This window comes from Myotis nattereri (assembly GCF_964212035.1).
Source record: "Myotis nattereri genome assembly, chromosome: 2".
NCBI lineage: Eukaryota > Metazoa > Chordata > Mammalia > Chiroptera > Vespertilionidae > Myotis > Myotis nattereri.
This window is the reverse complement of record NC_138076.1, coordinates 26,422,833-26,449,865: the sequence shown is the minus strand read 5'-3', so window position 1 is coordinate 26,449,865 and position 27,033 is coordinate 26,422,833. Positions and strand designations below refer to the sequence as shown.

The window sequence follows — 27,033 nt, the reverse complement described above, 5'->3', positions numbered from 1 at the left end:
TGGTAATATAATATGTGATTGATTTTGATATTCTGTATAATTCTATTATCAATCCTCAGAATGGCTACACAATATTGCATTATAAAGTACTATTGCCTTATTTCGGGACATATGTTATTTCCAGTTTTATGTTTTGTACATATCCTTTCTTTGCACGGGAATTTAAAATTTTTATTTCATTGGGCTAAATATTCAGAAGTAGAATTACTACCCCGAGAGAACGACCCAGTTTTTACCTTTTATTTTGAAAGTCATTTGCAAGAATATTTTGGAAGAGTTGCAAGAATAATACAAAGAGCCCTCATATGGCCTGGTGAACAATTCTTAACAAGAACAACCATACATCCCAGTCATTCGGCCCTAAAAAGTCCACAAGAATTGGTGTTTCTTGGTGTTTGTGCAGAAGTCAGGTCACTGGTACAGCTGACCAACTTGGCATCTCTAGCCTAGATGAAGGCCTAGACAGTGCATGTCATAACAACACCATTCCAAATCCACTGTGCTGTTCACCCCAGCCTCTGAAAAGCCAGGTAAGCTCCAAAATTAAACCTTCTGAGATTATACACAAATTTTCTGTCTTTTGATCACAAATTGCTTTGTCATAAGCCTCTTGTCCATCTCCCTTTGCTTGAGTTTCCACAGACATCACATCATTTCTTACTCAGCTGATGGGATCTCAGTGGTCCGTGTTCTTCTGCCCCCTCCCTGTGCCCACTCTGGAGATAAGATGTCCCCGCTAGTGACGCGTTGGGCCCATCCTGGGAGGGGTGGGGGAGGCCTCGCCTCAGAAATAGTGCCAGGCTGAGCAAGCTCTGTATGAATGCTTTCTTCTGGTTTCCCTGCGCCCACTTTGTCTCCGTGTTATCTGGGCCTGGATTTTATTTCCCTTCCTTGAAAGCAAAGGGCTTTGATACAATTTTGCCAGGATGTGATTTCACCAAGATCTATTCTCATTCCCCCCTCCCCCCCGCCCCCACTGCAATCCCTTGACTAAAATCAAGGCTCCCATTGTGTTCCTATTAACCTCCCTCCATCCACCTCCTCCTTCTCAGGCTGGCCCAGAATCCCCCGAGTCTGTGAAAGGAAAACGACCTCACATTCCGTAGGAACGCAGCGTGCTAGCACCAGGGATCCACTGGTGTGAGTCATTTGGGAGTATTTCAGCAACGCTCAGGGGCACCTGTTGGTGACCTGCACACCCATCCTCTCCATCTCCTGCTCTCGGCCCACCCCTCTCTTTCTTAAGACCGCAGGTTAACGGATCACATTTGTGTTTTCAGTGGTGGTTAAAAACCGAAGGGAATGAGTTTGGCAAGGTGGAATTGTAGGTGACCTGACAGGTGGTGGGGAAGGATTCTCCCTATCCCTCTCCTTGATCACCCCCAGCGGTCACTGCCCAGGCCTTAGGAGCCAATACCCAGACTGCAGTCTCTGTGTGATCTGAGGAGTTAAGTGTGATCGTTCAGGTGCAAATCATCCTCTCCAGGAGTTCAAGTTAAAGTCCCATTACCACCACCACCACCCCTGCACTCCTGCTGAACGAAAATGCCAGAGAAAGCCCCAGCCCCTCATCATGGCATACCATGTCACAGGAAAATAGACCCGTCTCCGTGGGACAGGGCCGCCCTCTGCTGCGGCTTATCTGATGTCCTGTCTCCAGTGCTCTGTAGCTAACTGGCCCCCTATTTCCCTTTTTCTAATAATGGCCATTGACAGAACTACGTCTTTTTTTTTAAAATATATTTTATTGACCTTTTACAGAGAGGAAGGGAGAGGGATAGAGAGTTAGAAACATCAATGAGAGAGAAACACCGATCAGCTGCCTCCTGCATGCCCCTTATTGGGCATGTGCCTGCAACCAAGGTACATGCCCTTGACCAGAATCAAACCTAGGACCCTTCAGTCCGCAGGCCGATGCTCTATCCACTGAGCCAAACCGGTTAGGGTCAGAACTACATCTTGATAAAAACATGGAAAAAAACAGTTTGACTTTGGTTACAACTGCCTTATTTTCCAACCTCAAAATCAGCTCTCATTGCTTAACAAATACGAGCACATTTAGAATCAGAATGGAAGAGATCTGGCCTCTCCTAGAATAGCTGCTTGTCCCACAATGTCCTCTGCCACCCACCTGTCCCTTCTCCTGGCACCCTTTCTCTCACTCCTCGCTCACAATGCCTGGTCTCAGCTAGACACAGACCAATAACAGCACACGCCGCTTACTGTGATGAGCCACTTGCTGTGATCTTACGCACATTGTTTCTAACTCACACGTGACCTGCGGATGCAAAAGCTCAGCGTAACTGAAAATCTTGCCTGAGCTCACGTCCCTCATGACTGGCAGAGCTGATTCAAGCCGAGGCCTTGCCCCACACTGCGCTGCGTTTATCAGTCATCTGTTAACAAGTCAAACAGGTTATCTGTTTCCAGGAACATTTACATTAAAGAGCAAACTCCAGCACCCTGAGCCGCTTCCATCAGTTTAAGGGATGGATGGATGGATGGCAGCGATAGAATTTCAGCTCAGCACCCCCTCCCCCCCACCGCCGCCTGAATTCCACTCAGGGAATGCTGCAGCTGAGATGACCTCAGTGACCACTGATTTACTTTACAGAGAAGCGAAATGATTTTCCTCATAATCACAGAAATGGGAGTGGCAGGGCAGGTGCCTGACGAAGCAGATTCTAGGCTGGGGCACTTTCCACTGCAGGTGCCTGCCCTTAAATGCCCCCACCGCTACCCCAGACGCTCCAACCCTGGCATTTCCTCTGCCCAGAGGGCAGCTGGTCCACCTGGCCAGTCCTTCCAACCTCTTGTGTCCAGAGGGGCGGAGTTACAGCTGGAGATTCCAGAAGAACCCCTCGGCCTCCTCAGTGTGTATTTCTTTAGAATTGTGAAGACCTCTTTTCCTGATAAAGGCGTAGAGCCTGCGGATCCTGAGGGTCCCTTTTACGTCATTGAGACTAGGATTCTAAAAAATAAAGATGACTCTTAGGGTCCTGTCCAACTCCCAAATTGTTGTATTCGATGACATCAGGACTGTGAATAATCAGGCTGGCCCGGAGCCAGGATGGGCTACGCAGCTTCCATCCTGAACTTCCTCCCCCTCTTTATGAAAACAGGCCCGCCCTGTTTGGCTCCCTCATGGCCCTGTCCACTGGGCATCCTCCTGCTGCAGAGAAGCCCGCCCACCCGGGGCCACCGACCCCACCCCCTGCCTTGAAATTTAAAGGAGGCTGAGCTGTGCAGAGATTGGCGCTGAGGTCCTGCTAGAGTCCGGGCCGACAAGAAAGCCTTTCCAGGAGGCAAGCAAGGCAAGGAGTGGAGGTAGGTTGAATTCTGCGCCTCGCTGTCCAGCGGCTCCTCTTCTCTCTCGTAAAAGTCTTTCTGGCAAACTAAGCCAATTCAAGGAATGCCTGAGTCAGGGACTGACTTTGTGCTCCAGACAAAAAGAGGATTAGCTAGCGACTGCACCCAAAGGAGATTTCTAATTGAATCTGCATTTAATTGGGATAGGCTGAAGTGTTTGGGGCAGGGAAAGAGGGAGAAGAGGAGGGGTTGTTTCTTGGGTAAGAAATCTCCGCTTGCAGAGTAAAGGGGAACGTGAAAAGAATTACACAGAAATGCTCTGAATAGACAACAGGAGCACCTCATGACTAACAGGCAAGAACTGTAAAATCAGCTGCCAGCGGGCCACTTGGGGTGGGGGCGGGGATGTCTGGCTAGGCAGCCTCCCTCAAGGAGCCCACGGAGAAACTGAGGCTGGGAGAGTGACATTTCCAGAGCGCGATTAGGTGGGAAGTGCTGGGAAAGAGGAGGAGGGGGCTTTCAGAGAAAGGCCTCTGAGCTCCCCCTTCCCCCGCCATCCCCACTGGACCAGAGAAGCTCCGTTTTCTGGCTTTTTGCCCAGCGTGCAAATGTGAGGTCCTCTTTAAGGAGTTTTCAATTACAGGGGAAAAAATCACAGCAACGTCCTTTATTCCTAAAGCACTCTGCAGGAAGCATATCAAGTCTCTAGATTTGCACTGTTATTATCTTTATTTTCTTAACCTCACGGGGCAGGAGGGAGCGGAGGAGGGAGGCAGAGAGAAAAACATGCTGAGCTCCCAGGTAACTAATGACTATCTCAAGTGCAGAGCAGTGTGGCAAGGACCAAGCTGGAATAATGACGGCAGTCTCCTGCAGCCGATTGATGACAGAAAAACATTACATGTGTGTGTCTATTTACAAGCCCATGAAGAAATTCTGCAAATACAGCTGCTAAGTGGAGTTCCCTCAAAAGGACTTCCTAGCAATTTTAGTCTGGAGGCAGGAAGACTCAGGCTGGGATCTGGACACTATCTTGTCCAGAATCAATATATGACGATCAGAGTGAGCGGCTGGGTGAGAGCTTCCTGTGAGAGCAGAGTCAGACTCCAGGCACTGGCGGGGATGCAGCAAAGATTGAAATAGAAAGAGCTCCATCCCATCCATCCATTTACGAGTATTTTACCTAAAATATCTGAGGCACCAGCCTCCAATCTCTGGGTCTAGGTACCCAAGTGGCTCTGTCTCTGTCCAGACTCCCCAAGACCGTCTCAGAAGACGCTGTGAAGCTTCGGGTCAGATTCTCCCACTGTCTGTGCTATTCTCAGTTGCTTCATCACAGTCTGGGATATCCGCCACCAGGGAGTAGCTGAGGAACTGCAACGATGCAGTTACGAGTTTGTGCTCATTGACGCAGGACTCTAGGACTTTTATTTCCTTGGGGCCTAACACGCTGATGAGCAGAGCTGATGGTCAGTACATTTCAAACGATCAGCACAGACAGTGCGGCCTTAGCTTTGGTGGTGTGACGTAAAGGGACCAGGGCCATCTAAGGCTTTTGTAAATGAGGGATGGGAACCCCAGAGGAACTGGAGAAATTTACTGTCCAGATGAGGCCTGTTACTGACCTGCAACAGGCGTGTTCCCGGTCATGGGATTGATAGCAGCCCGAGGGGTCCCTAGGTGAGGATCATCCTGTGGCAGGAACAAGCCTCAGGGCTTCCAAAGCCGCCAGGGTGGGTGGAGATTATTTTCGGTCAGACGGCTCCGGTGGTCACATGGTTCAAAGCAATGATAGTGGGCTTAGCGCCAGTCAAAATTCCAATTCCATATACTACGCTGAGATCCCGAGTATCTAGTTGCAAGGAAAAATCTGGGTGCTGATTGTCTGGCATTGTGCATCTGCAGCCTCAGAATGAAATGTCCATTTCCTGTGATTTTTCAGCTCCGTCCTGATAAGATGGCTAGTATGAACCATGAGTGAGCAGAATACTCTGAGTATGTATGCCTTCTTTGGGACATGGCTTTGCATGGAGAAAAATTCTGTTTATAGTTTCAGATTGTAAACCTCATCCTCTTCAACCAGCTCACAAAACCATGTGATGGGTGTCAAATCAAATCAGATAAAAAAGTGAGAATGATTTAGACTCAGAGATAGAGCTAGAAAGAATCGTAGAGATCTCCGCCCTAGTCCAGCCACACGGTTTTGGCTTAGCTGTCTACCTACATCTAAGGACAATGTGTTTTCTTAGTGACATTTTGTATATTTTATGTGCACTCTCCTGCTGGGAAATAGACTTCTGTAGAAGAGGGTAGAAAAACAGATAAACCTCTTCATCACCTGAAAATTAAGACTTATGACAGAAGGCAACATGAACCAGGTACTGGGCACACAGTAGGCATTTCATAAATATTTTTTGAAGGGCTAACTCAGGTGAGTTCTGGTTCTGATCATGATTACCCAGGAAATGCTCACCAGCTGTATGCATAGAACTAATACAATTGAGTCTCCTTAGCAGCTGACAGCACTATCCATGCCAAAGTAACTCTTGGCCAACAGCCCCAGCTGAGGTGTGCAGGGTGACTATGTGATGCTCCTGACCTGTACACCCGTGGCTTGGAGAGGTCTGTTTGGGAAATGACCTACAAGACCTGATTCTACCTGGAGTCTCTGATCACTTCAAGGTCAGGTTGAACCCAGATCCTGGGAGACCTTTATATTACGAGCCTTTTCTGTTTATTGTGTAGCCACACATATTCCATTAACTTACAACTAGGCATGAGGGGATCCAAATTGAACTCCTTCCCCCAAGGCCCCAACATCCTTAGACCTCTTGGGCCTTCCAAACCACCCTTCCTCCTAGGGACACCCTGGAAGGGAGACCCTGGGGTGTGTGAATTATATTCCTTTGCCCAGAGGAAGGTGTTTGCCCTAAAGAGAAAGAGGCTCTGGTTGCTTCTAGCTATTTTTCTGGGCCCCAAGCAATGGGCCCATCTCTCCCAGTGGCTTGGAGAGGGCTGTTTGGGGATATACTCTGTCAAGAAACACTGTGCTTCATTCTTGTGTTCAATCAACAGCTTATATAGTATCCATTCCAGAAAGCTTACCCTGACCAGCCCCTGGCCCCCTGCCTCAACAAAAGTGAGCTAGAGCCCCTCCTCCACAGTCCAGTAGGACCCCTTCTTCTTCTGCATATCTACCTTCCCTCCCCCAACCCCCCTGCATATCACATCACAGATCACACTCTTACTATGATTGTCTAGTTGTTACTTGTCTGTCCCCTTCCTAAACTGTGAGTTTTTGAGGACAGAATATATGTGTCTTTATACCATGAGTCTCTGCCTAGTGCATGGTTGGTGCTCAATAAACGTTTGATGGTGAATACAGAGAGTGAGCAAGTCATTGCCTACGAATTCAAGAAAGGAAGAAATTAGATTTGAGATCAAGATGGATGGGATGGGGTTCTGATAGACACGGGGCCAGTGGTACCCAAGGAGGTTCTCAAGCCCCTTTGTTAGGCATCTTTGCATGAGCAGTTTGACATCAGCTGAGTTTCTTGAAGGTGGGGGCCAGGGGACTGGTTGGTGAAGCTAAACCCAACGACCTACTATGAATAATCTAAAAAAGAACTTCTCTGCTGGCTGTTCACACTTTGTCATGTTCAAAAAAAAGAGAAACTTGTTTAGTTTTGCTCATTGTGGCAAGAGCCAGTGCCTGCCACCTGGGCTACAGAGAGAAAAAGAAGGCTTTTCTGCATTTTTTTTTGTTTGTTTTTCTGGGAAGCTCCGGTTTCCTCATGTTTCACATGTAACGCCTCTGGTTGTCAAACATTCGTGTGTTCTGCATCAGATGGGCCTTATCAATAGGGAGAGTCTAGCCTTCCAGCTGTCTTAGCCGCTAATTCCGGCTTCTCTCAACAATCACTCAGGCATGTGTGGTGTAAATAGGCCTGGGAAAGGCAAATAAAAACACAGATTAAAGACAGGATAAAAAGCACCAACCCACATGCAGGAAATAATGGCTCCTGTTGATACTGATCTGTACACATAGATAAAGGGCTTGATTCTCTCCATTGTAAAGCATCTGGCTGCAAGTCATCACAAGATGTGTAAACGATCTAGGAAACAGTACTTAGGATTAACACATGAACACGATGAGGACCCCATAGAGCTTGGTGTCCCTTCTACCTTGGCAGCTTCTAGTTACTCTTCCAGAGAGAAGCTGTAAACTTAGGTGCTCCCACTTCTGAAGGACAGTAAGCAGTTAACCCTACTGTGCAACAGCCATTAGTAGGGGCTTTACCTGCTGCTTCTCCATTGCTGTAACAATGCGGCAAGGTGCGCATGACTAGCTAGCCCCGTAGGAAAACCAGGAAGCTCCACACAGCCTGTAAGGAAGGAGTCAGCGGAGTTTGAAGTTAAGACTCTAGAGCAGCGGTTCTCAACCTGTGGGTCGAGACCCCTTTGGGGGGGGTCGAACGACCCTTTCACAGGGGTCACCTAAGACCATCGGAAAACACATATATAATTACATATTGTTTTGTGATTAATCACTATGCTTTAATTATGTTCAATTTGTAACAATGAAATTGGGGTCTCCACAACATGAGGAGCTGTATTAGAGGGTTGCGGCGTTAGGAAGGTTGAGAACCACTGCTCTAGAGGCTGTGCTTCTCACATGCGGACATGCTGCTCCTCTCAAACAGCAATTTTGTCCACATGAAAAATGTGACAATCCAGCCTCCGGATACAGTAGGAGTAGTGGAGAGAGTGTTGGGTTTTGGATATTAGATCTGGGTATCCTGCGTTTGAGTCTTTACACCACCTCTAACAAGGTGTGTCACCTAAGGGCCAAGCCCCTTATTCCTTATAATAAAAAATATTTTTTTTATTGATTTCAGAGATGAAGGGAGATGGAGAGAGAGAGAGAGAAACATCAATGATGAGAGAGAATCATTGATCGGCTGCCCCCTGCACACCCCCTACTGGGTATTGAGCCCACAACCCGGGCATGTGCCCTGACCTGGAATTGAACCTGGGACTCTTCAGTCTGCAGGCTGGACTCTCTATCCACTGAGCCAAACCAGCTAGGACCCTTATTCCTCTTTGAAGCTCAGTTCTCTCATCCATAGAAACAAAATAATCTTGCCTTAAATCAGGGGTAGGGAACGTCTAGCCCACAGGTCTTATAAGGCCTGTGAAATCATTTGGTCTGGCCCTGCTAAGGCATTAGGGGTGAATTAATTAAATGGTTGACCAAATATAGTAGGCTAATTTTTTAAAATACATTTTTATTGATTTCAGAGCAGCAGGGAGAGGGAGAGAGAGATAGAAACACCAATGATAAGAGAGAATCATTGGTTGGCTACCTCCTGCATGCCCCACACTGGGGATAGAGCCTGCAACCTGGACATGTGCCCTGACCAGGAATCAAACCGTGACCTCCTGGCTCACAGGTTGACACTCAATCACTGAGCCATGCTGGCTGGGCTGGCAGGCTAATTTTTAAGTTAATAATTTTGTATGACCCTCAAATGATGTTATGAATATCCAAATGGCCCTTGAAAGAAAAATGGTTGCCCACCCCTGCCTTAAATAATTCAATGGGCCCTGACCAGTTTGGCTCAGTGGATAGAGCGTTGGCCTGTGGACTCAAGAGTCCCAGGTTCGATTCTGGTCAAGGGCATGTACCTTGGTTGTAGGCATATCCCCAGTAGGGGGTGTGCAGGAGGCAACTGATCAATGTTTCTCTCTCATCGATGTTTCTAACTCTCTATCCCTCTCCCTTCCTCTCTGTAAAAAATCAATAAAATATATAAAAAATAATTCAATGGATGTAAAAGGGTTTTCTAAACTATTTGGCAAGTAGTAGGTACTCAAATACATGATGAGCAAGTGGCATTAATCCAGACATTTCTCAAAAATATACTCCAACATCACTTTCATGTGAGGCCAGTAAAATGCGGACGAATTTCGGTAATGATACAATGAAAGCTTCTGATCACTTTGCTTGGTTCATGTGTGTTGAAATCTGGAGGTTATCTGAAGAAATATCAAATTATTACGCATTTAATTACCATGCAGTGATGTTTGCTTTAGGGAGTGGAAGGAACAGGAGGAACTGCCCTCATTGCTTAACAGGAGGCTCTTTTAGATTAACATTAGATCGCACGCCTTGTTTAGATCCAGACTTTGGGGTTAACATTTTACTGCACTGACTAATTGAATTCGCTTTTGCCAGCTGAACTTTGTTGTTGTTTTTGCAAGGATCCAAGTTCATTAGGAAAGGGTTTTGTTTTAGTTTTTGTTTTTGTTTTTGTTTGTGTGTGCACGTGTGCGTGTGTGCGTGTGCATGTGCGTGTGTGTGTGTGTGTGTGTGAGTGTTTATGGTAGGAGAAGGCAGGTGGACTTCTATTTTCCTAGACCCACAAACGACACTCCCTTGGTTCCCCCAAATCACTAGCATTACCTGGCAGAGGGTGGGATGTTGAGGAGATGACGATGCTCAGTATAGCTTTTTGTGAGTAGCCAGGTTAATATCACCTGATTTAGATTCAGTTCCTTATGCCTATATTTTCAAGATGCTTTGGAGAGAATTCTACCCTGGTGATTGAATGGCGATGCGGCAGGATTCTGTTCTATTGACTCGTTGGAATGATGGAATTAAATAATAGACAGACTCTTCCTCTCTTATCTCCCAGTTACAAAGAGGCCTGTTTAAAAAGAGAGAAAATAAACTTTGGCACATAGAAAATTACCTTTTCTTATATTTTTTATTGATTTTTTACAGAGAGGAAGGGAGAGGGATAGAGAGTTAGAAACATCAATGAGAGAGAAACATCCATCAGCTGCCTCCTGCACACCCCCTCCTGGGGATGTGCCCACAACCAACGTACATGCCCTTGACCAGAATTGAACCTGGGACCCTTCAGTCTGCAGGCCAATGCGCTATCCACTGAGCCAAACCGGTTAGGGCAGAAAATGACCTTTTTTAAAGGTTAAGAATTGCTTCCATGATGGCAGTTTTTGAAACTGATTTCTATTCTGAGAGCATGGTCTCTATAAAATGCAGGACCTGTATAAATGGGACCATAGCTACCAGGCTAATGGCTCCTGTCCCAGCCTCTGACTCTGGCTCAGACAATAGTGAGCTTTTGTGGGAGCTCACCCCCTTCTCCGAGTCCTGGTTCCTCCTCCCATCTCACCTCACCTCTTGTCCTTTCTCTGGTGGCATGCCTTTGCTGTTCCAAGGAGTTCTGACCATTTCTTTTCTAATTTGTTGGCATCCATTCTGGGCCACGGTGGTTAGAGGGAGAGGGGGGTGGAGGGAGGGTGTTTTTGGTTTTATAGCCATGAGTCATTTTAGGGTATTTGGGACTCTTACAGGCTGACTTTCTCTTACTCAGACTTCCAGAGAGAAACACAATAATAACTCCAAAATTTCCTTTACCAAAGATTCAGATTGCAAACCTTGCACACGGCATTAAATTCGATCAGAGTATCTATTTGCTTTTGTCTTTCCCTTGCAATTTCCATCTCTCTCTACCTAGCTTGTGTGTCTGCCTTTTCCTTCTGGGCAAAAATGGAAACTAAATCCTTCAGTTCTATAACAAGTTGGACAATGGCATCGTTTGTACCTAGAATTAGAGAACTTGACTGAGTGAGTGACTGCATTTGTACAGTTCCTTTATTGCAAATCACTTTATGGCAGGTGGTTGAGTGTTTAAATAAAAGTGCTTACACCCATTTGTAAGTGTTTTACAGTTTACACAGCATGTGTACACTCATTCTGCCATTTGTTCTCACAACAGAAACCATACAATGTTAGCCCTAGGGGGAACCTTGAGAGTCCAGCCCACTGCGTTTTTGCATTCCTGGGAATAGATCCTATGTCTCAAAATATAGATGCTTTGGAAGAACAGCATGTTGATTTTTATTCAGTCATTGTAACTTTACGTGAATGAGCATGTCAGCTCCTTTATGGAGAGCAGATTTCTCTGGGGGAAGATGAAGAAGGTAGGAGGAGAATGGAGGGAAAGAGGGAAGCAAAGGGGGTATAAAGGCACTGAGGACAACACTTCCTCTGCTGTCCCCAGGTCCGTCCTCCAGCTGTCCTGCTGCCACTCCAATGACTTCACCCAGTCCAGACTCAAACAATTATGAGCTCAGGGTTCATTTCCGCAGGGGTAACATGGGGGAATGCTGATGGATGGGTGGTGCTCATCCATCAGCATTCCCCCATGTTTCCCCTGCGGAAATGAACACAGAGTTTCTGGTTGGTGTGATCATTGATTTCTCAGACGGAATGGCACACATCCTGGGCTTGAGGACAGTAACCAGACCACTGTTCCCGCTGTTCCCTAGAACAGGCATCATTCACACTTGTTCAGAGGGACCAGTAACCGGCGTCACTCTGTCACTGCCGCGGGCAGGGCCCAACAGGGCTTCCGGGCGGCAAGGTCAGAGGTGCTGTGGAAGCAGATGAATTGTGGCTGCACATGCAGCATGTGAGCTGTGTCCTGCACAAGGGTGCCTGCCCTTGCATCCTTGAAATCCGGGCCATGCTTCATTTGCCGAGTCATGTGCCCTGTTCTTCGTATTTGCACGGAGTCCTTGTCAACTTGCCAAGCCCGAGTCTGCTGAGCTTCATCCACCAGAGAGGGTGCCTTTTACAAATCGGCAAAAAATCAACTTTGTGTGCCAGGTTGAGCCTGCCAGGGTTGGAGCCTTGGGGCCTTGGGAATGGCAGGCTATATGGCCATCCCATCACTCCTCTCATACAGTGATTCTTTTTTAAAATAGATTTTTATTGATTTTAGAGAGGGAGAGGGAGAGAAAGATAGAAACATCGATGGTGGGAGAAAATCATTGATTGGCTGCTTCCTGCACGCCCCACACTGGGGATCGAGCCAGCCACCTGGGCATGTGCCCTAACCAGGAATCAACCGTGACCTCCTGGTTCACAGGTCGACACTCAACCACTGAGCCACGCCTGCTAGGCTCATACAATGATTCTTTCAGTGATTCAGAGAGTGCAGTCTAACAAAAGTGAGAACCCTCATGGTTTTTCTTTTTTTTTCTTCTTCTTTCTTTCTTTCTTTCTTTCTTTCTTTCTTTCTTTCTTTCTTTCCCTTTCTTTCCCTTTCTTCCATCCTGCCTCCCCCCCTCCCTCCTTCCCTCCCTCCCTTCCATCCTCCCTCCCTTCCCCTTGCTTCCTTGCCTTTTTAGTTCTTTGATTCTGGGAAACCATCAAATATAGCAAAAGGAAGAGAACACATTTTTAAAAATCTTTTTTCAGTTATAAAGTGAGCCTCAGAAGGACTTCTTACACTTACTCCTCAAATCTCACTTCCCACCCTGGCCTCGCCATGAGCATCTGGTACTTCTCCCTTTGGTGGGAACCTGGGGTCCACCGAGGTGTGCTGGCATGGGTCCCAGGGGTCCTGGGTCTGAGTCCACGTCTCTGGTACTCCCTTTCTTCTTTGTCCAGGCACGGCCCAGACCTCTACACCCACCTCTTTTACAAAGGCAAAGCAAGACACGGTTCCCTCCCTTTTCTCATTCTCCTTTGTCTTTAGACCGCGCTGCTTGTCTGCTGGCGGGTGACTCATTTCTTTGTCATTCTCTTACCCCTTCAGCCTGTCCAGCTGCTCTCATTGCCTCTGCACAGTGAGGATGGAGCTATCCCGTTTTTTTTTGTGTGTGTGTGAGACTCATTTGCACTGGATCAGCTCAAGGCTCAGCAAGGCCAAAGGAGGCAGAGGAGGACAAGGACTGATAGAAGACAGAGTCTCTAACTCTCCCAGGAGCAGAAGACAAAAATATGCTCCTCTCCCCCTTATGCTGATTCTATAATTACTAAAGAGTTTGACATGGTGCAGCTGTCTGAGTCTTTGTACCCAGTCCTAAGCCAGGCTACTCCTTCCCAGATTAGTCTCCCTCCCCCCAATTTGTCCAGGGAATGCAAATATGTTAACCCTTCACTTCCCACTTTGCCACTTCCAACATCTGGACTTGTGTTCCATTTAGGAGGATGGTGAGTTCCTGAAATGAAACAGTAACTCGGCAGGCATCTAGAGAAAAGACTACACCAATCCCCTGGATTTGGGTGAATGAGAATATTGAAAAGACTGGTTGGTTTGGCATGCAAGTTAAGTTCCTTGTTCAGCTGGTGGCTCATTCATTCATTCATTCATTATTTCATTCAGAATTTCTTCATGTTCCGAGAGCTTAGAGGTCTCCTTATCCTCAAGGCTTGGCTAAGACAATAAAGGATGGGGCCATCTACAAATATGTGAAAATAATTAAGGTCGGGAAGAAAGGGGGGATTACATTTAAGAAGATCTGTTTTTAAAGGTCATAAGTAATGAGATACCAGTAAGAAAGGAAATTTAAGAGGAAGTTGGGGACATTGTGAGAAGGGGGGAATTAAGGACAGCTGAGAAAGAAAGTCCGGAGCAGTTCCCTGTGTTCAGAAGGCTTTCTGTGTGCTCCTATGTTAGATGGCCCACTTCTTCCTCCTGAAACCAGTGAATAGTAGTGCACTTCCTTCTCTAAGAAAGGGCCCCCAAAGGGCACCGCCCTACACCCCCACCTGAGAGGAGGGCCTTGGGCATCCAAATCGGAACAAAAGCCCAGATCCTGAGCTTCTTTCTGTTCCTTTCATAATGGGCAAGGGGAGGTGGGGGAGGGGTGTGCTGGTTGGGAAGACTCCCTCTGAGCCCATGGCCTGGGTTTCCTGCTGAGTTCACTGTTGACCTGGCCCTCCTGCCCTCTCCCCAATTGCCCCAGCTCTGGTTTCACTCCCCTGCCTGTCACCAGCATCCTAGGAAGAATCATTGGGGCATAAAGAGTCTCCCAGGCTCCTTTATTTTGTGAAAGGAGCCTGGGGCCATGAGAAGGGAATGACACTTCCAACAGGGGAAGTTCTATGCAAATAAACAAAGAAGGAGCCAGAGCCAGAGCCAGAGCCAGGCCAGGAGGAAAGGCCTGTGAGCCTCTAAAGCAGCGGTTCTCAACCTGTGGGTCGTGACCCCTTTGGGGGTCGAACGACCCTTTCACAGGGGTCACCTAAGACCATCAGAAAACACATATGTAATTACATATTTTTTTTGTGATTAATCACTATGCTTTAATTATGTTCAACTTGTAACAATGAGAATACATCCTGCATATCAGATATTTACATTACAATTCATAACAGTAGCAACATTACCGTTATGAAGTAGCAACGAAAATAATTTTATGGTTGGGGGTCACCACAACATGAGGGACTGTATTAAAGGGGTCGCAGCATTAGGAAGGTTGAGAACCACTGGTCTAAAGGGACAGGGCACTGAAGATCCTTGGGATAGGGGGGAGGGGTGGGACCAAAAGTTGTTGTGACTGGAGGGAAATGAGTCAAGGAAAGAAATTCCCTAATTTAATCCTTAAGGATGAAGGAGCCAGTGGGCCTGCCAGACCACAAAATAACATCCCGACCAAGTAACCTACTTTAAGCTGCTGAGAGCAAGAGCATGGAGAGGCACATGAAAGCCGGGAATTTGGGGTCCAGGAAGATCTGAGCTTCATGACTAAAACCAGATGCCTCTGCTCCTTTCTACAAATCTGTCAGGCCTGTCGGTAAAGAGAGAGACCGACATCCCGATGGAGCGGTGGGGAGGGGGAGGCCTGGCCCAGAGGAGCCTCCTCTTTTTTGGACAAAGAGGCATGGAAGTCATGAGTGGAAGAGCTGAGGCGACCTGAGGGAGGCGGGCCCTGTGATGTGCCAGCAATAAACCCCTATGGTTTCCTCTAAAAAGTCAGGGGGAGGACATTATTGTGGCTCTGTCTAGTCAACCCCCAGGGCAGGAATTCACTTCAAGGGAAGTCACACCCCTGGGCTGCCAAGAAGTGCCAGAGATGGTCTCACCCTTCAGCCCACAGAAATCTCTGGACAAAATCACCTTCCAGCAATCCGTGTCCATCCATGGATGAATGGATAAGCAAACTGCGGTCTATGTAGACAAATATTATTCAGCCTGAAAAGGAAGGAATTTCCGACACATGCTTTGACATGGGTGAACCTTGAGAACATTATGCCAAGTGAAATAAGCCAAGCACAAAAGGACAGATATTGTATGATTCTACTGATATAGGTCCCCAGTGCAGTCAAAGTCATAGAATGGTGGTTGCCAGGGGGAATGGGGAGTTATTGTGTAAATGGGTACAGAGTTTGTTTGGAAAGATGAAGGTCTGGAAACAGACAGCTGTGATGACTGCACAACAGTGTGAATGTGCTTACTGCCATCAAACTGCACTAAAAAATGGTTAAGACGGTAGGTTTGGTGTCTTGTGTATTTTACTGCTATATGTAACACACACACACACACACACACACACACACACACACACACACACACCTTCCAGACACTCGTCAGGGTGTTTCCTGCGGAGGCAACTGATCCTGGGGCGCCCGGCCATGATGAAGTTGCAGGTTCTTGACCTTTGTTGTACTCCTTGACCTCTCACATCACATGATTAAGCTTTACCCCCATTCTTCCAGAATCTAAGGGACTCTGAAGAAATGAAGACTACAATGAAGAGGGAGCTGTTGTGTGTACTGCTGCTTTGTGGAGCAGCCTTCACTCTGCCCAGGCAGGTGGGTGTGCAGTTCACGGCTGTGTGCCTCATCCCTTAGGGCTGTGGTCCCTCCAGGGGCTCTTCAGTGGAGAGGCAAAGGGCCAGAGGGCCAGAGGAGCTGCGAATATATGGCAGCAGGCCCTAGGCACTTATTGTGACTTGAGGGAACAGTTTTTAGTTCTACTCCACTACCTCCGAACACCTTCTTTGGAGCTATTTTTTAAAAATGTGTTAGAATTAATCCATAAAATACTTTCAAAACAATGCAAGTGCTGCAAGCCATAGAAGCAGGCAGGCTGCCCTCCTGCTGCTTACTGTTTCATTGGGATGGGAATGTACCATACGCATGCTCTCTGAAAATATCCAGCAGCAAAGGACGTCATAGAAGGCCAACTGAGCAATACCTGAGCAGCAGGCCTGTACAAGAGAGTCAGAGATGGCTACATAAAGAGATGGGGACTTCAGCTCCTCTGCTCAATATGGTAGCCCCTAACTTCTTATGACTATTTAAATTTAAACTTAAATAAAATATAAGGTTCAGTTCAGTCAGACTAGCCATTATTTCAAGCGCTCAGTTGCCACATGGATTCGTGGCTCTATATTGGACAGCACAGGTATTAAACATTTCCATCATTCAGAAAGTTCTTTTGGACAGCGCTAGTCTAGAAGGGGAGGAAGAATTAGACAAGAAGGCAGGACATGGACTTTCTCCATGGGGCCAGTTAACCCGAGGGGGAATCTCTGGGCAGGTGGCATCTGATGGCAGGTTGATGGGTGGTCTTCTGGATTGGCTACCTTTATTCTTAAGACACCCAGCATGTACTGATCCTTTCTCCACCCCTGGTTTCTTTGCAGGAAATCCACAGGCGATTCAGAAGAGGAGCCAGGTCATACAGAGGTGAGATGAAGCTGAGGTGGAAAGGGGTTGATGAAGGTAGGAGGCAGGGTTAGGGCTCAGGGGGATTCAGGCTCTGTCAGGGGATCTATCTTCTATCCCCCACCTCATAACTTAACTATGTGTGAAGGTGAAATGGTACAGGGCAATTCTGCAAAGATGCCTGTGTGGTTCCCCCCATCACTCACTCACATGCACCCAGGTAGCTGACGCGAGCGAGCCAGGATCTGAGAAGACAGGGTGTGTCCTCCAGGAGCCAGGCTGTCAGTCAGGGAGTCACAAAGCTGGGGGGAGCCTGCGGCTCAATGGCCCCGAGTCCTTCAAAAATACTAATGGAAGTAGCACGTTTTCTACACAGATCAAAACACCAATTTTCTTTGTTTGGGGCCAGAAATGCATCATTTCAGTGTGGTAATACTCCTGTGGATCAAAAACTCTGGTAGGCAATTATATACATGTGTATAGTTTTGATGAATTAAAATGAAAAAAATAGAGTATTACCTAATACCCTGGTCGGCAAACTGCGGCTCGCGAGCCACATGAGGCTCTTTGGCCCCTTGAGTGTGGCTCGTCCACAAAATACCACGAGCGGGCGGGCACATACAGTGCAATTGAAACTTCGTGGCCCATGCACAGAAGTTGGTATTTTGTGGAAGAGCCACACTCAAGGGACCAAAGAGCCGCATGTGGCTCGCGAGCCGCAGTTTGCCGACCACTGACCTAATACATGTACTTTAATAGATGAGGGTCCATCAGAGAAAAAAAACAATAAAAGGAGTCTTTGGAGAAAAAATATTAGGTACTTGTTGTCTGCCAGTGGAGAACAAGAAAGGAATAAAGGATGGATTATCTAGAGAGTGAGGTAGGAATGTTCTCAGTAAGACTGGAGGTGGACCATCAGTTTTGGTGAGTTGTGCCCTAAGAGGCCAGCCTGTCTTTCGTTACAGTGACCTGCAGAGATGAAAAAACCCAGACGACATATCGTCACCATGATTCGTGGTTGCGCCCCATGCTCAGAAGCAACCGCATCGAATACTGCTGGTGCAACAGCGGCCGGTCGCAGTGCCACTCTGTGCCCGTCAGAAGTACGTAGGGACTTCAGGCCCAGGCTTCGAGCGTCAGCATCCAGGCTCATGGCCCCAACCCTGTCTTGATTGGTCCCCGACATGTTGAAATCTTTAAACAGAGATTCTGGGCATGATCCGCCTTCGGCAAATGTGAAGGCGCTGAGCAGAAAGGAGCAAAGCTCTGACCTCAGGCGAATGCCTTCACTTGACGAACTTCAGGTTCTTTTTCTGTAACACGGGGGGACAATAGTATGTACCTCATGGTTTGCTGTGAGAATGCAATGAGTTAATGTTGTAAACTGCTTAGAATAGTGCCTGACATGTAGACAGCACTCTTAATATTTTAACCCATGTTGTTCTCGGAGCTACTTTGCAAGTAATTAGGGGTTTCTTGTTTCTGCCTGACAGGTTGCACGGAATCGAGATGCTTCAATGGGGGGACGTGTCGGCAGGCTCTCTATTTCTCAGATTTTGTCTGTCAGTGCCCTGAAGGATTTAGTGGGAAACTCTGTGAAATAGGTGAGTAGTGGGTGGGTGGGTGTGAGAGAGGGACTGAAATCCCAATTGCCAGATCTACCCAGAAAGGAAATCTACCCTGGTGGCAGAGGCAAGGCGGGGAGAGGGGACAGGAAGGGTCATCCAAGGGTCGGTTAGAAAACCAAAGTGCCAGGCCCACTTTGGAGTCTGGCTCTGCCACCAGCCAGCTGGGTGAGCCTAGACACCCACTCGCCTCCTGCGCTCCAGGAGCGTCTGCAGCCAGCCTGCCTCATTGGTTTGGGGTGATGGCAGCCGCCGATGTGAGACCCCTTTGAGAAACTCAATGAAAGGGGGTTCACATGTGAGATGTTGTGTTTCCTGCTTTCCCTCAGATGCCAGAGCTACCTGCTACAAGGACCTAGGTGTCACCTACAGGGGCACGTGGAGCACCGCGGAGAGTGGGGCCGAGTGTATCAACTGGAACAGCAGCCTTCTGGCCCGGAAGACCTACAACGGACGGAGGCCAGATGCCAGCAAGCTGGGTCTCGGGAATCACAATTACTGCCGGTGAGAGGGCTGTCTTCCCTACGGAGTAGTTTTTCTCTGGAGAGAAGCTGCTCCACTGGGGATAGATATATATATATATATATTGAGACAGAATTTCTTTTCAACTTTTGCTCTTCAGGCCCTCAACTCATTAGGTGAAGCCCATCCACGTTATCAAAAATCATCTTCTTAAAGCCAACTGACTGTAGATATTAACCACAGCTACAAAATCCCTTCCCAACACCACCAGCCACACTAACACAAAAGACTCACGGTCACAGTCCACCCCTTATCAACGTGGCACACGCACACATCTCCTTAAACCACACGTAATCTCCAACAGAAGACAGTAACTAAGTCATCGTCCCACCTGACTGGGTGCACCTATCCTGTGCACAACCAAAAGCCCGTCAACTCTCCCCAGAAGAGGGTGCGACGTCCTTGGGCCTGCGAGGGAAGCTCCGCTTTTAATGCCCCCTGGCTTTCTCTGGCTGATTTTTCAGAAACCCGGACAAAGACTCAAAACCTTGGTGCTATGTCTTCAAGGCAGGGAAGTACGTCCCGGAGTTCTGCAGCACACCCATCTGCTCCCAGGGTGAGTGCGGCCACCCCACCTTCCCTGTGGGGTCCTGGGGAAGAGAGTCTAGGAGGACAGGTTGAGGGTCCTCCTACAACCGCCAGACGAAGGAACAGGCTGCGAGTTCACCGTGTGGGCTGCAGAGGGAAGAGAGTCATGGGACTTGGGCCCTCACCCAGGCTTGGCCTCTAGCTCTTGTTGACCTTGAGCTGATTTCTTAACACCTCTGACCCTCGGTTCCCTCATCTACACAGAAGGTGGCGCTGCATCAGTGGTTGCCAGTCCTTTTGGGAATGAATGGGAATTCCCCCTTTTTGATTGCTGGGCCTATTTCTCAATCTCTCTCTCTCTCTCTCTCTCTCTCTCTCTCTCTATATATATATATATATATATATATATATATATATATGTATGTTTTAATGTGACAAAATTTCCCAAATTTAAAAAATACTAAGTTACAAAAGGTAATATGAATTCAGCGGTGCTTTCACAAATAATTGTTACTTATTACTTATCACAATAGCATGAAAAACACGTTTTGAAGTTCTAAATATACGATACAAAATAACCTGCATTCAGTCTCCAACGAATGCTGACACACTTGTGAATTTGAGGACTCTTTACAGCAGTGGTTCTCAACCTTCCTAATGCTGTGACCCTTTAATACAGTTCCTCATGTGGTGGTGACCCCCAACCATAAAATTATTTTCATTGCTACTTCATCACTGTCATTTTGCTACCGTTATGAATCGTCATGTAAATATCTGATATGCAGGATATATTTTCATGGTTACAAATTGAACATAATTAAAGCATAGTGATTAATCAGGAAAACAATATGTAATTATATATGTGTTTTCTGATGGTCTTAGACGACCCCTGTGAAAGGGTCGTTCGACCCCCAAAGGGGTCACGACCCACAGGTTGAGAACCACTGCTTTACAGTAATGCTAAAGCATTTGCCCCATCTCCCAGGATCTGGTCTAAATTGGCCCTCCCTGGTCTAGATGACCTGAGAGATCCCTTCCAGTTATACTATTTATTTTACTGGTATATTTTGTGAGTTTCAAATGGAGAGAAAAGAGGGTCAAGTGGGACAAGTAGGTGAAAATAGGCAGCACTCGCTTTCCTTCCCAAGCCCAGCAAATCCTCCAGAGCACTTGCAGGCAAAATCTGAGAAATCGGGGCCTGCTGACATGTCCCTCTATTGAAGTACCTTAGTTCACTGTCAAATATAAACAAGGAAACCCATAATTACTTTCAAAGCAGCTCCAGAAATAATCACCACTAATTAAACTCAGTACCCTTTCCTGCCTGACCTGAATATACCCTCAGCAGCTCTTTCAACACAGCAATCTAGGAAGCCATCTCCAGTTGATCAAAGTTGGCACACCAGCAGAAAGCCGTTTGCCATCTCCGTGTGAAAGGGCTTGAAGAAGCCCTGGTAGGTGTGGCTCAGTTAGTAGGAGCATTGTCCCGAAAGGTCATGGGTTCGATTCCTGGTCAGGACACATACCTAGGTGGCAGGTTCGATCCCCATCCCCGGTCAGGATACATGTGGGAGGTAACCGATCGATGTTCTCTCACATCAATGTTTCTCTCTCTCTCTCTCTCTCTCTCTCTCTCTCTCTCTTCCTACCTCCCTCTCTAAAAATCAATGAAAATATCCTTGGGTGAAGATGAAAGAAAAGGGCTTGAAGAAAACAAAAAGAGGAGGTGGGATGCTATCACACCCTTCTCACTGGCAGGCTGGCTGCCTTCGATTCTCCAGGCCAGCAGCTACATTGCAGGCCCTGTTGCAAACTCCAGCTTGCCATTTTAGCAGTTAATTGGTTTTGTTTCAGTTTGAGATTTCTTCTGTTTCAGAAAAATATGGGAACTGCTACTTTGGAAAAGGATTATCATACCGTGGTACGCACAGCCTCACCGTGTCTGGTGTTTCCTGCCTCCCATGGAATTCCATGGTCCTGGTAGGCAAGATTAACACAGCGTGGAAGACCAACGCCCAGGCACTGGGCCTGGGCAAGCACAATTACTGCCGGTATGTAGCACAACATTGGAGGGGCTCAGGTCTGTGCAAAGGACAAGACTGGGGCTGTGGGATGGGAAAAGAGTTGATGCCTAAAGTTATATGAAAGACCCAGTGAGTGGAAAGAAACCATGGCTATTATCTAGTCCAACCTACTCATTCACTAGAATAACACCTATTATGAAAAGCAAAGTCCACCGGTTTTTCAACCCAAATCCCAAGTTCAAGGTCCTTTCCCTCGCCATTTAGTCCTCATCTGGTCTGCTCACACATGGCACTGTTATTCCACCGAATTGAAAGAGTTTCTTCACAGCACAGCCCCCAGTCCCTCCCAACGACCCAGGGAGATGAGCATGTCATGTTGTTGACGTGAAAGTTGTTTTCCTATGATGGGGTCTGTGACAGAGCTGAGTCCAGAACTCAGGATCCGCCTTCCCAGCTCATTGTTTTTGCCATTGGTTCACTGAGCCCCCTTCCCCTCTTCCATGGCTTGAGATGTGATTGAAAAGGTGATCTAAAACCTTAAACTCCCTTTATCATCTAGGAATCCAGACGGGGATGCCAAGCCTTGGTGCCACGTGCTGAAGGACCGCAAGCTGACGTGGGAATACTGTGACATCCCCCAGTGCTGTAAGGGCGGCCCTTGGCCACCTCCCTTTGCCCAGCCCCACTGCCCTGTCCCTCTTGACCATTTCCTCTGCCCTTTCCTGTGTCTTCACATCTGTCTGGTTCAGACTGTGAGGCTGTCAGATTTTCAGGAAGGTCAGGCCTTGCTGGGGAGGGAGCTTCCATGACTAAAGCAAGGGTGGGGGTTAACACTCTTGGGTAGATATCCGCTTCCCATGCCCAGGAAATTGTCTGAGAATAGATTATTATTACTCAGTTCCTGTGAACACAGATTAGCTACAATGTTCCTCAAGAAACATAGAGTCTAACTGGGCAGGTAAGACACAAATGATCAGTTAACTCACAAGCAAGGTTGTGTGGAGTGAGTCCCCAGTGAGTGGTGTCAGTAAGCTTTCTTGGAACCTTGTGGGCTTGGGGGTCTTAAATCGGCTTCGTGCAGATGTAGGATTTTACCTGGGCCTTGAAGGATGGGTAAGGCTGAGTAGATGGGAAAGATATGGGGCAAACATTCCCTAGGAGGAAGTTGCAATGCTTCGTTATCTTAAACCAGGAAGTGGCTGCAGAAAGAAAACTAGAGGCAACGAAGCATAGCAGAAAGATCCCCAGTTGTGGGTTTCGACAGATCTGGGTTCTAATCCAGATGCCATTGTGACCTTGAGCAAAAAGTTTTCAGCCTCTGGAGTTCAGTGTTGTGAGGGTCACAGATGGTGTATGTACAGTGTTGGCATGTACCATGTACTCAACAAATGGAAGCTGTGGTTTTTATCACCAGGGGCACTTATACCCACCGCTCTGTGCCAACCTGTAGAGCCAGTAGAAACTCAGGGGTCCCAAGGGAAGACATCAAGATGGGTGCTCAGGACTTCACCTCAGGACCACAGACCTCATCCCCCTTCCCTGTCCTCTTCTCACCCAGCCACCTGTGGCCGGCGACAGTACAAGCTGCCTCAGTTTCGCATTAAAGGAGGACTCTTCTCCGACATCACCTCCCACCCGTGGCAGGCTGCCATCTTTGTCCAGAACAGGAGGTCGCCAGGAGAGAGGTTCTTGTGCGGGGGGATCCTGATCAGCTCCTGCTGGGTCCTGTCCGCTGCCCACTGCTTCCAGGAGAGGTAGGGACTCAGAGGCCCAGCAGCTTTTCCTGCTCTCCTGAGAGGAGACCTCGCAACAGAAAGAATGTCCTAAGGCTGTTTCTCCGTTAGGTTTCCTCCCCACCACCTTAAGGTGGTCTTGGGCAGAACATACCGGCTGGAACCTGGAGTGGAAGAGCAGAAATTTGAAGTCAAAAAATACATCGCTCATAAGGAATTCGATGAAGACACTTACAACAATGACATTGGTAAGATGTCATTATTCTCCCTGCTCCAGTTCAAACTCCAGTCCGCAATGCACACACACACACACACACACACGTGCACACAGGTGCACTCGCACCCCTCCTTCCAAACCCTCGCCCTCTCCCTCACCTTCCTCCCCCAAAATCAGAAGCAGCTCTGCACACAGGGTTTTCTCTCCCTCGCTCTCCCTCCCAGCACTGCTGCAGCTGAAATCGGATTCGCTCGAGTGCGCCCAGGAGACTGGCTCTGTCCGCACCGTCTGTCTCCCGGAAGCCGACCTGCAGCTGCCCGACTGGACGGAGTGTGAGCTTTCTGGCTACGGCAAGCACGAGGCGTGTAAGTGGAAGGAAGTCATGGCCCATCCTGCCTGTCTGCAGGACAGCAGGGACTGCAGTCATTGACCAGAGAGAGGAGAAAGTGGTCATGAGAGTGGTTCCCGCCCCCGGCAGGCACTGATGCTGTCAGTGTGGGCAATCCCCTGAGGTGAAGTCCTGAGCACCCGTCGTAGGCCTCCCCTGCCTCACAGGGTCACAGGGTCACTGAATAGGTCTGAATAGTACCAGTGCTTTGAAGAGCTTCAGATTTCAAGAAGGTTGTCACAAGAGAGCACACAGTAATTAAGGGTATGGATCCTGGACTACAGCCCATAGACCTGAGCTCAAATCCTCCCTCTGCTCCTCGCTAGCAGCGTGACTCTTGCCTGGATCCATATGTTACAGGGCTCCAAGCCTCAGCTTTCTCGTTGGTGAGATGGGACAGAACTAGCTACCTCCTTGGTGACGATGATCAAATGAGATATTGGGTTAAACCAGTGGTTCTCGCCTGGGGTGATGTTGTCCCCCAGGAGGCATTTGGCAATGTCTGATGGCATTTTCGATTATTACAATTCAGGATGGAGGTGTATCCTGGCATTTAGTCGGGGGGAGCCAGGGATGCTGCCAAACATCTCCATGCACAGGACAGCCCCTCACAAAAATGATCTTCAGGTCTATATGGCCATAGTGCTGCTATTGGGAAACCCTGGATAAAACTCTATAAAATCGTTGTTTTTATAGGGCAAAACAGGAACATATTGGCCGTGTCCCAGGACTCAACCTAATATGTGTAAAAGCTTGATACATCTTAGCAATTATTAGAAGAGTTGGCTTTCTCCTTCCAAAAGATTGACAACTTTCCCTAAAATCATAAGATGCTTTCCCTCCTCTCTTTTCAGCTTCTCCTTTCTACTCTGAGCGGCTGAAGGAAGGGCATGTCAGGCTGTATCCCTCCGACCGCTGCACGTCTCAGTATTTATCTAACAAAACCGTCACGAGCAACATGCTGTGTGCTGGAGACACGCGCAGTGGAGGGAACCAAGCAAACCTGCACGATGCTTGCCAGGTAAACGTGAGCGCCTCTCCATACTCCGAGCCCACCCAAGGGTAAAAGTGTCCCTTGGCCATCAGGTTCTTAACCATGGAACACCCTCCAGCCAGCAGGGCGTGATTTCATCTTAGTGAGGCGCTGGGGATTCTGCATGAGGGCCTCTGAGAGTGAAGCAACCGGAGAAAGATCAAAGTTACCCAAACATAAGAAATCTGAGCTATAGGAAATTTCCCCGACGTCTGCACAGGAAACTCCACCTAGTACAGGATTTCCTGTAAACCCCAAGCAATTAATTGGCCATTGGAGTGATGGATAAAGCAAAACAAATTAAGAAATTCTTGACGTACGTAGGTGCTGGAGGATCGTAGTCTGCTTTGTAGCAGGGGAAGGAAGAATGGCAGCTCGCTGGGAAGTAGGATAGACATGATTTGTGAGAAACGAGGTTTAAAAACTCAGTCCAATAACCTGGGAACGGAAACCATGTCAGGCTCTCTGTGTTGGCATCCTTATTGGGGTCCGGTACTTCTGTTTTATGATAACAAGACACTGGCCCATGGGACACAGACCAGCCTGTGTATTAGGACCCAAATAGAGCCAAGGATCTGTTATTGATGAGACATGTTCATGCCTGCAGTGTGTCAGGCTGACCTCTGAGAGGAGGGGTGCGAGGGGTGCCAAGAGAAGGAAGGCCAGGCTCTTGCCTGGGAGACTTGGTGGACTCTTTGTGAACCCCTTGTTCCTTGACAAGCCTTTGGTCTCTTTTTGAAGAGTTTCTTCAGAACTCTTCATTGTACCACCTCGCTCAACACTCACATAAAGGTTGCCTGCAAAGTGAAACCATGATTATTTGCAAGCTTCAAGTTCAAAACCAAATATCATTTTGATTCAGCAAGACAACAGCAGCAAACAGTTACCAAGAGTTTTATTGAATCTCATACATTGTTCTCAAGAGCTTTTCAAGCTCTCTTCCAATCAATTCCCAGAACCATCTCATCAAGTAGGTAGTATTATCTCTCTTATACTGATAAGAGAAGTACTTCAGACGCACAGTTTGCCCAAGGCCACACAACTGCCTGGAGTTAAAACCAGGGCTGAGGCCTGAAATGTCTGAGCAATTATCTCAGAAATTTACTTTACAATATAGATACAGTCTAATCCTCTTAGAGGCTCAAGATCATGGAGATAAAAGCTTTCCTCTGTGAACTAAGTACTATGAAGAGTACAATCGTAACACTACAAATATTAACCCTAACTCCCGCCTAAAGCAGTTTTTGCAAACAACTCACCTGTTCTCCTTTTGCAGGGTGACTCAGGCGGGCCCTTGGTGTGTATGAAGGACAACCACATGACTTTGGTTGGCATCATCAGTTGGGGTCTTGGCTGTGGGCAGAAAGATGTTCCAGGTGTATACACCAAGGTTACTAATTACCTAAACTGGATTCAAGACAACATGCGCCCATAACCAAGAACACCCAGTTCCCTGGCATCATGGCAGACCTCACCTCCCTCCACTTCAGAAGACTCACCAAGACGGCGCTTCTTCACACAGATTTCTCCTTGAGCCATCACACCGTACCAGTGGGGGGAGAACCAGTAGAAGAGGGGAGAGGATATATTTTCATAGGTACTTCCCTCTTTGGAAGTTTTCCGGGATTAAGGTCTGATATCAGAATGTATTCTGTGAGATGGAAAGACAGATAAATGCCAACCCCTCCCAGAACACCACCATCCAGGGCAAATAGGTAGAACAAAAGCCTAACCATCTAATCTATCCATGCGAACAGCTTTGGAAGTGGGACCACAGGGAAAAAGGCATGTTTCTGTAATAAAAAAGCAGCTAGATCCTTCAGGAAAGAAGTATTGCGTTAGAAACAGAATGTCTATTTATAGTCACAAGGAAGTCGAGCAGAGGCCTGGGCCCCCTAAGGCCAGATCGTGTTCTTCAAACCAGCCTTTAAATCAAGTATTTGGCTACCCCCTTTCTCCACTCTACAGCTCTTGGAGGGAATTCCTTTTGTGTACAGTGTAAATGGTTTTTTTCCTTTATAATAGAAGAATTGTACCATTTTAATAACTGATCAGCTAGGCGATAGCATATTTATGTCAGTTCATCGTAGTGTTTACTTTCTGTTGCCACAATTTTGTATTATACTGTACTAAAATAATAAATTCAAATTTATTTTTCA

General features: G+C 47.5%; 1 protein-coding gene across 1 annotated transcript; it reads left to right on the top strand.

Annotated features, from left to right (window-relative positions):
* The first annotated feature begins 3,254 nt into the window (after positions 1-3,254).
* PLAT (plasminogen activator, tissue type) lies at positions 3,255-27,033 on the top strand. The gene is made up of 14 exons (XM_081082995.1): positions 3,255-3,327; positions 15,851-15,946; positions 16,783-16,825; positions 17,770-17,907; positions 18,298-18,408; positions 18,759-18,933; positions 19,416-19,507; positions 21,356-21,530; positions 22,063-22,148; positions 23,062-23,257; positions 23,348-23,484; positions 23,678-23,818; positions 24,696-24,862; positions 26,151-27,033. Exons 2-14 carry the CDS (start codon positions 15,872-15,874, stop codon positions 26,307-26,309), a joined length of 1,695 nt encoding a protein of 564 aa, XP_080939121.1. The 5' UTR covers positions 3,255-3,327; positions 15,851-15,871; the 3' UTR covers positions 26,310-27,033.

Bases quoted from the DNA above. Each gene is read 5' to 3' on its own strand.
- PLAT (XM_081082995.1), top strand. From the start codon at position 15,872: ATGAAGACTACAATGAAGAGGGAGCTGTTGTGTGTACTGCTGCTTTGT. The intron at 22,149-23,061 runs GTAAGGGCGGCC...CTTCTCACCCAG, and splicing joins CTGTGACATCCCCCAGTGCT to CCACCTGTGGCCGGCGACAG. The intron at 23,258-23,347 runs GTAGGGACTCAG...TTTCTCCGTTAG, and splicing joins GCCCACTGCTTCCAGGAGAG to GTTTCCTCCCCACCACCTTA.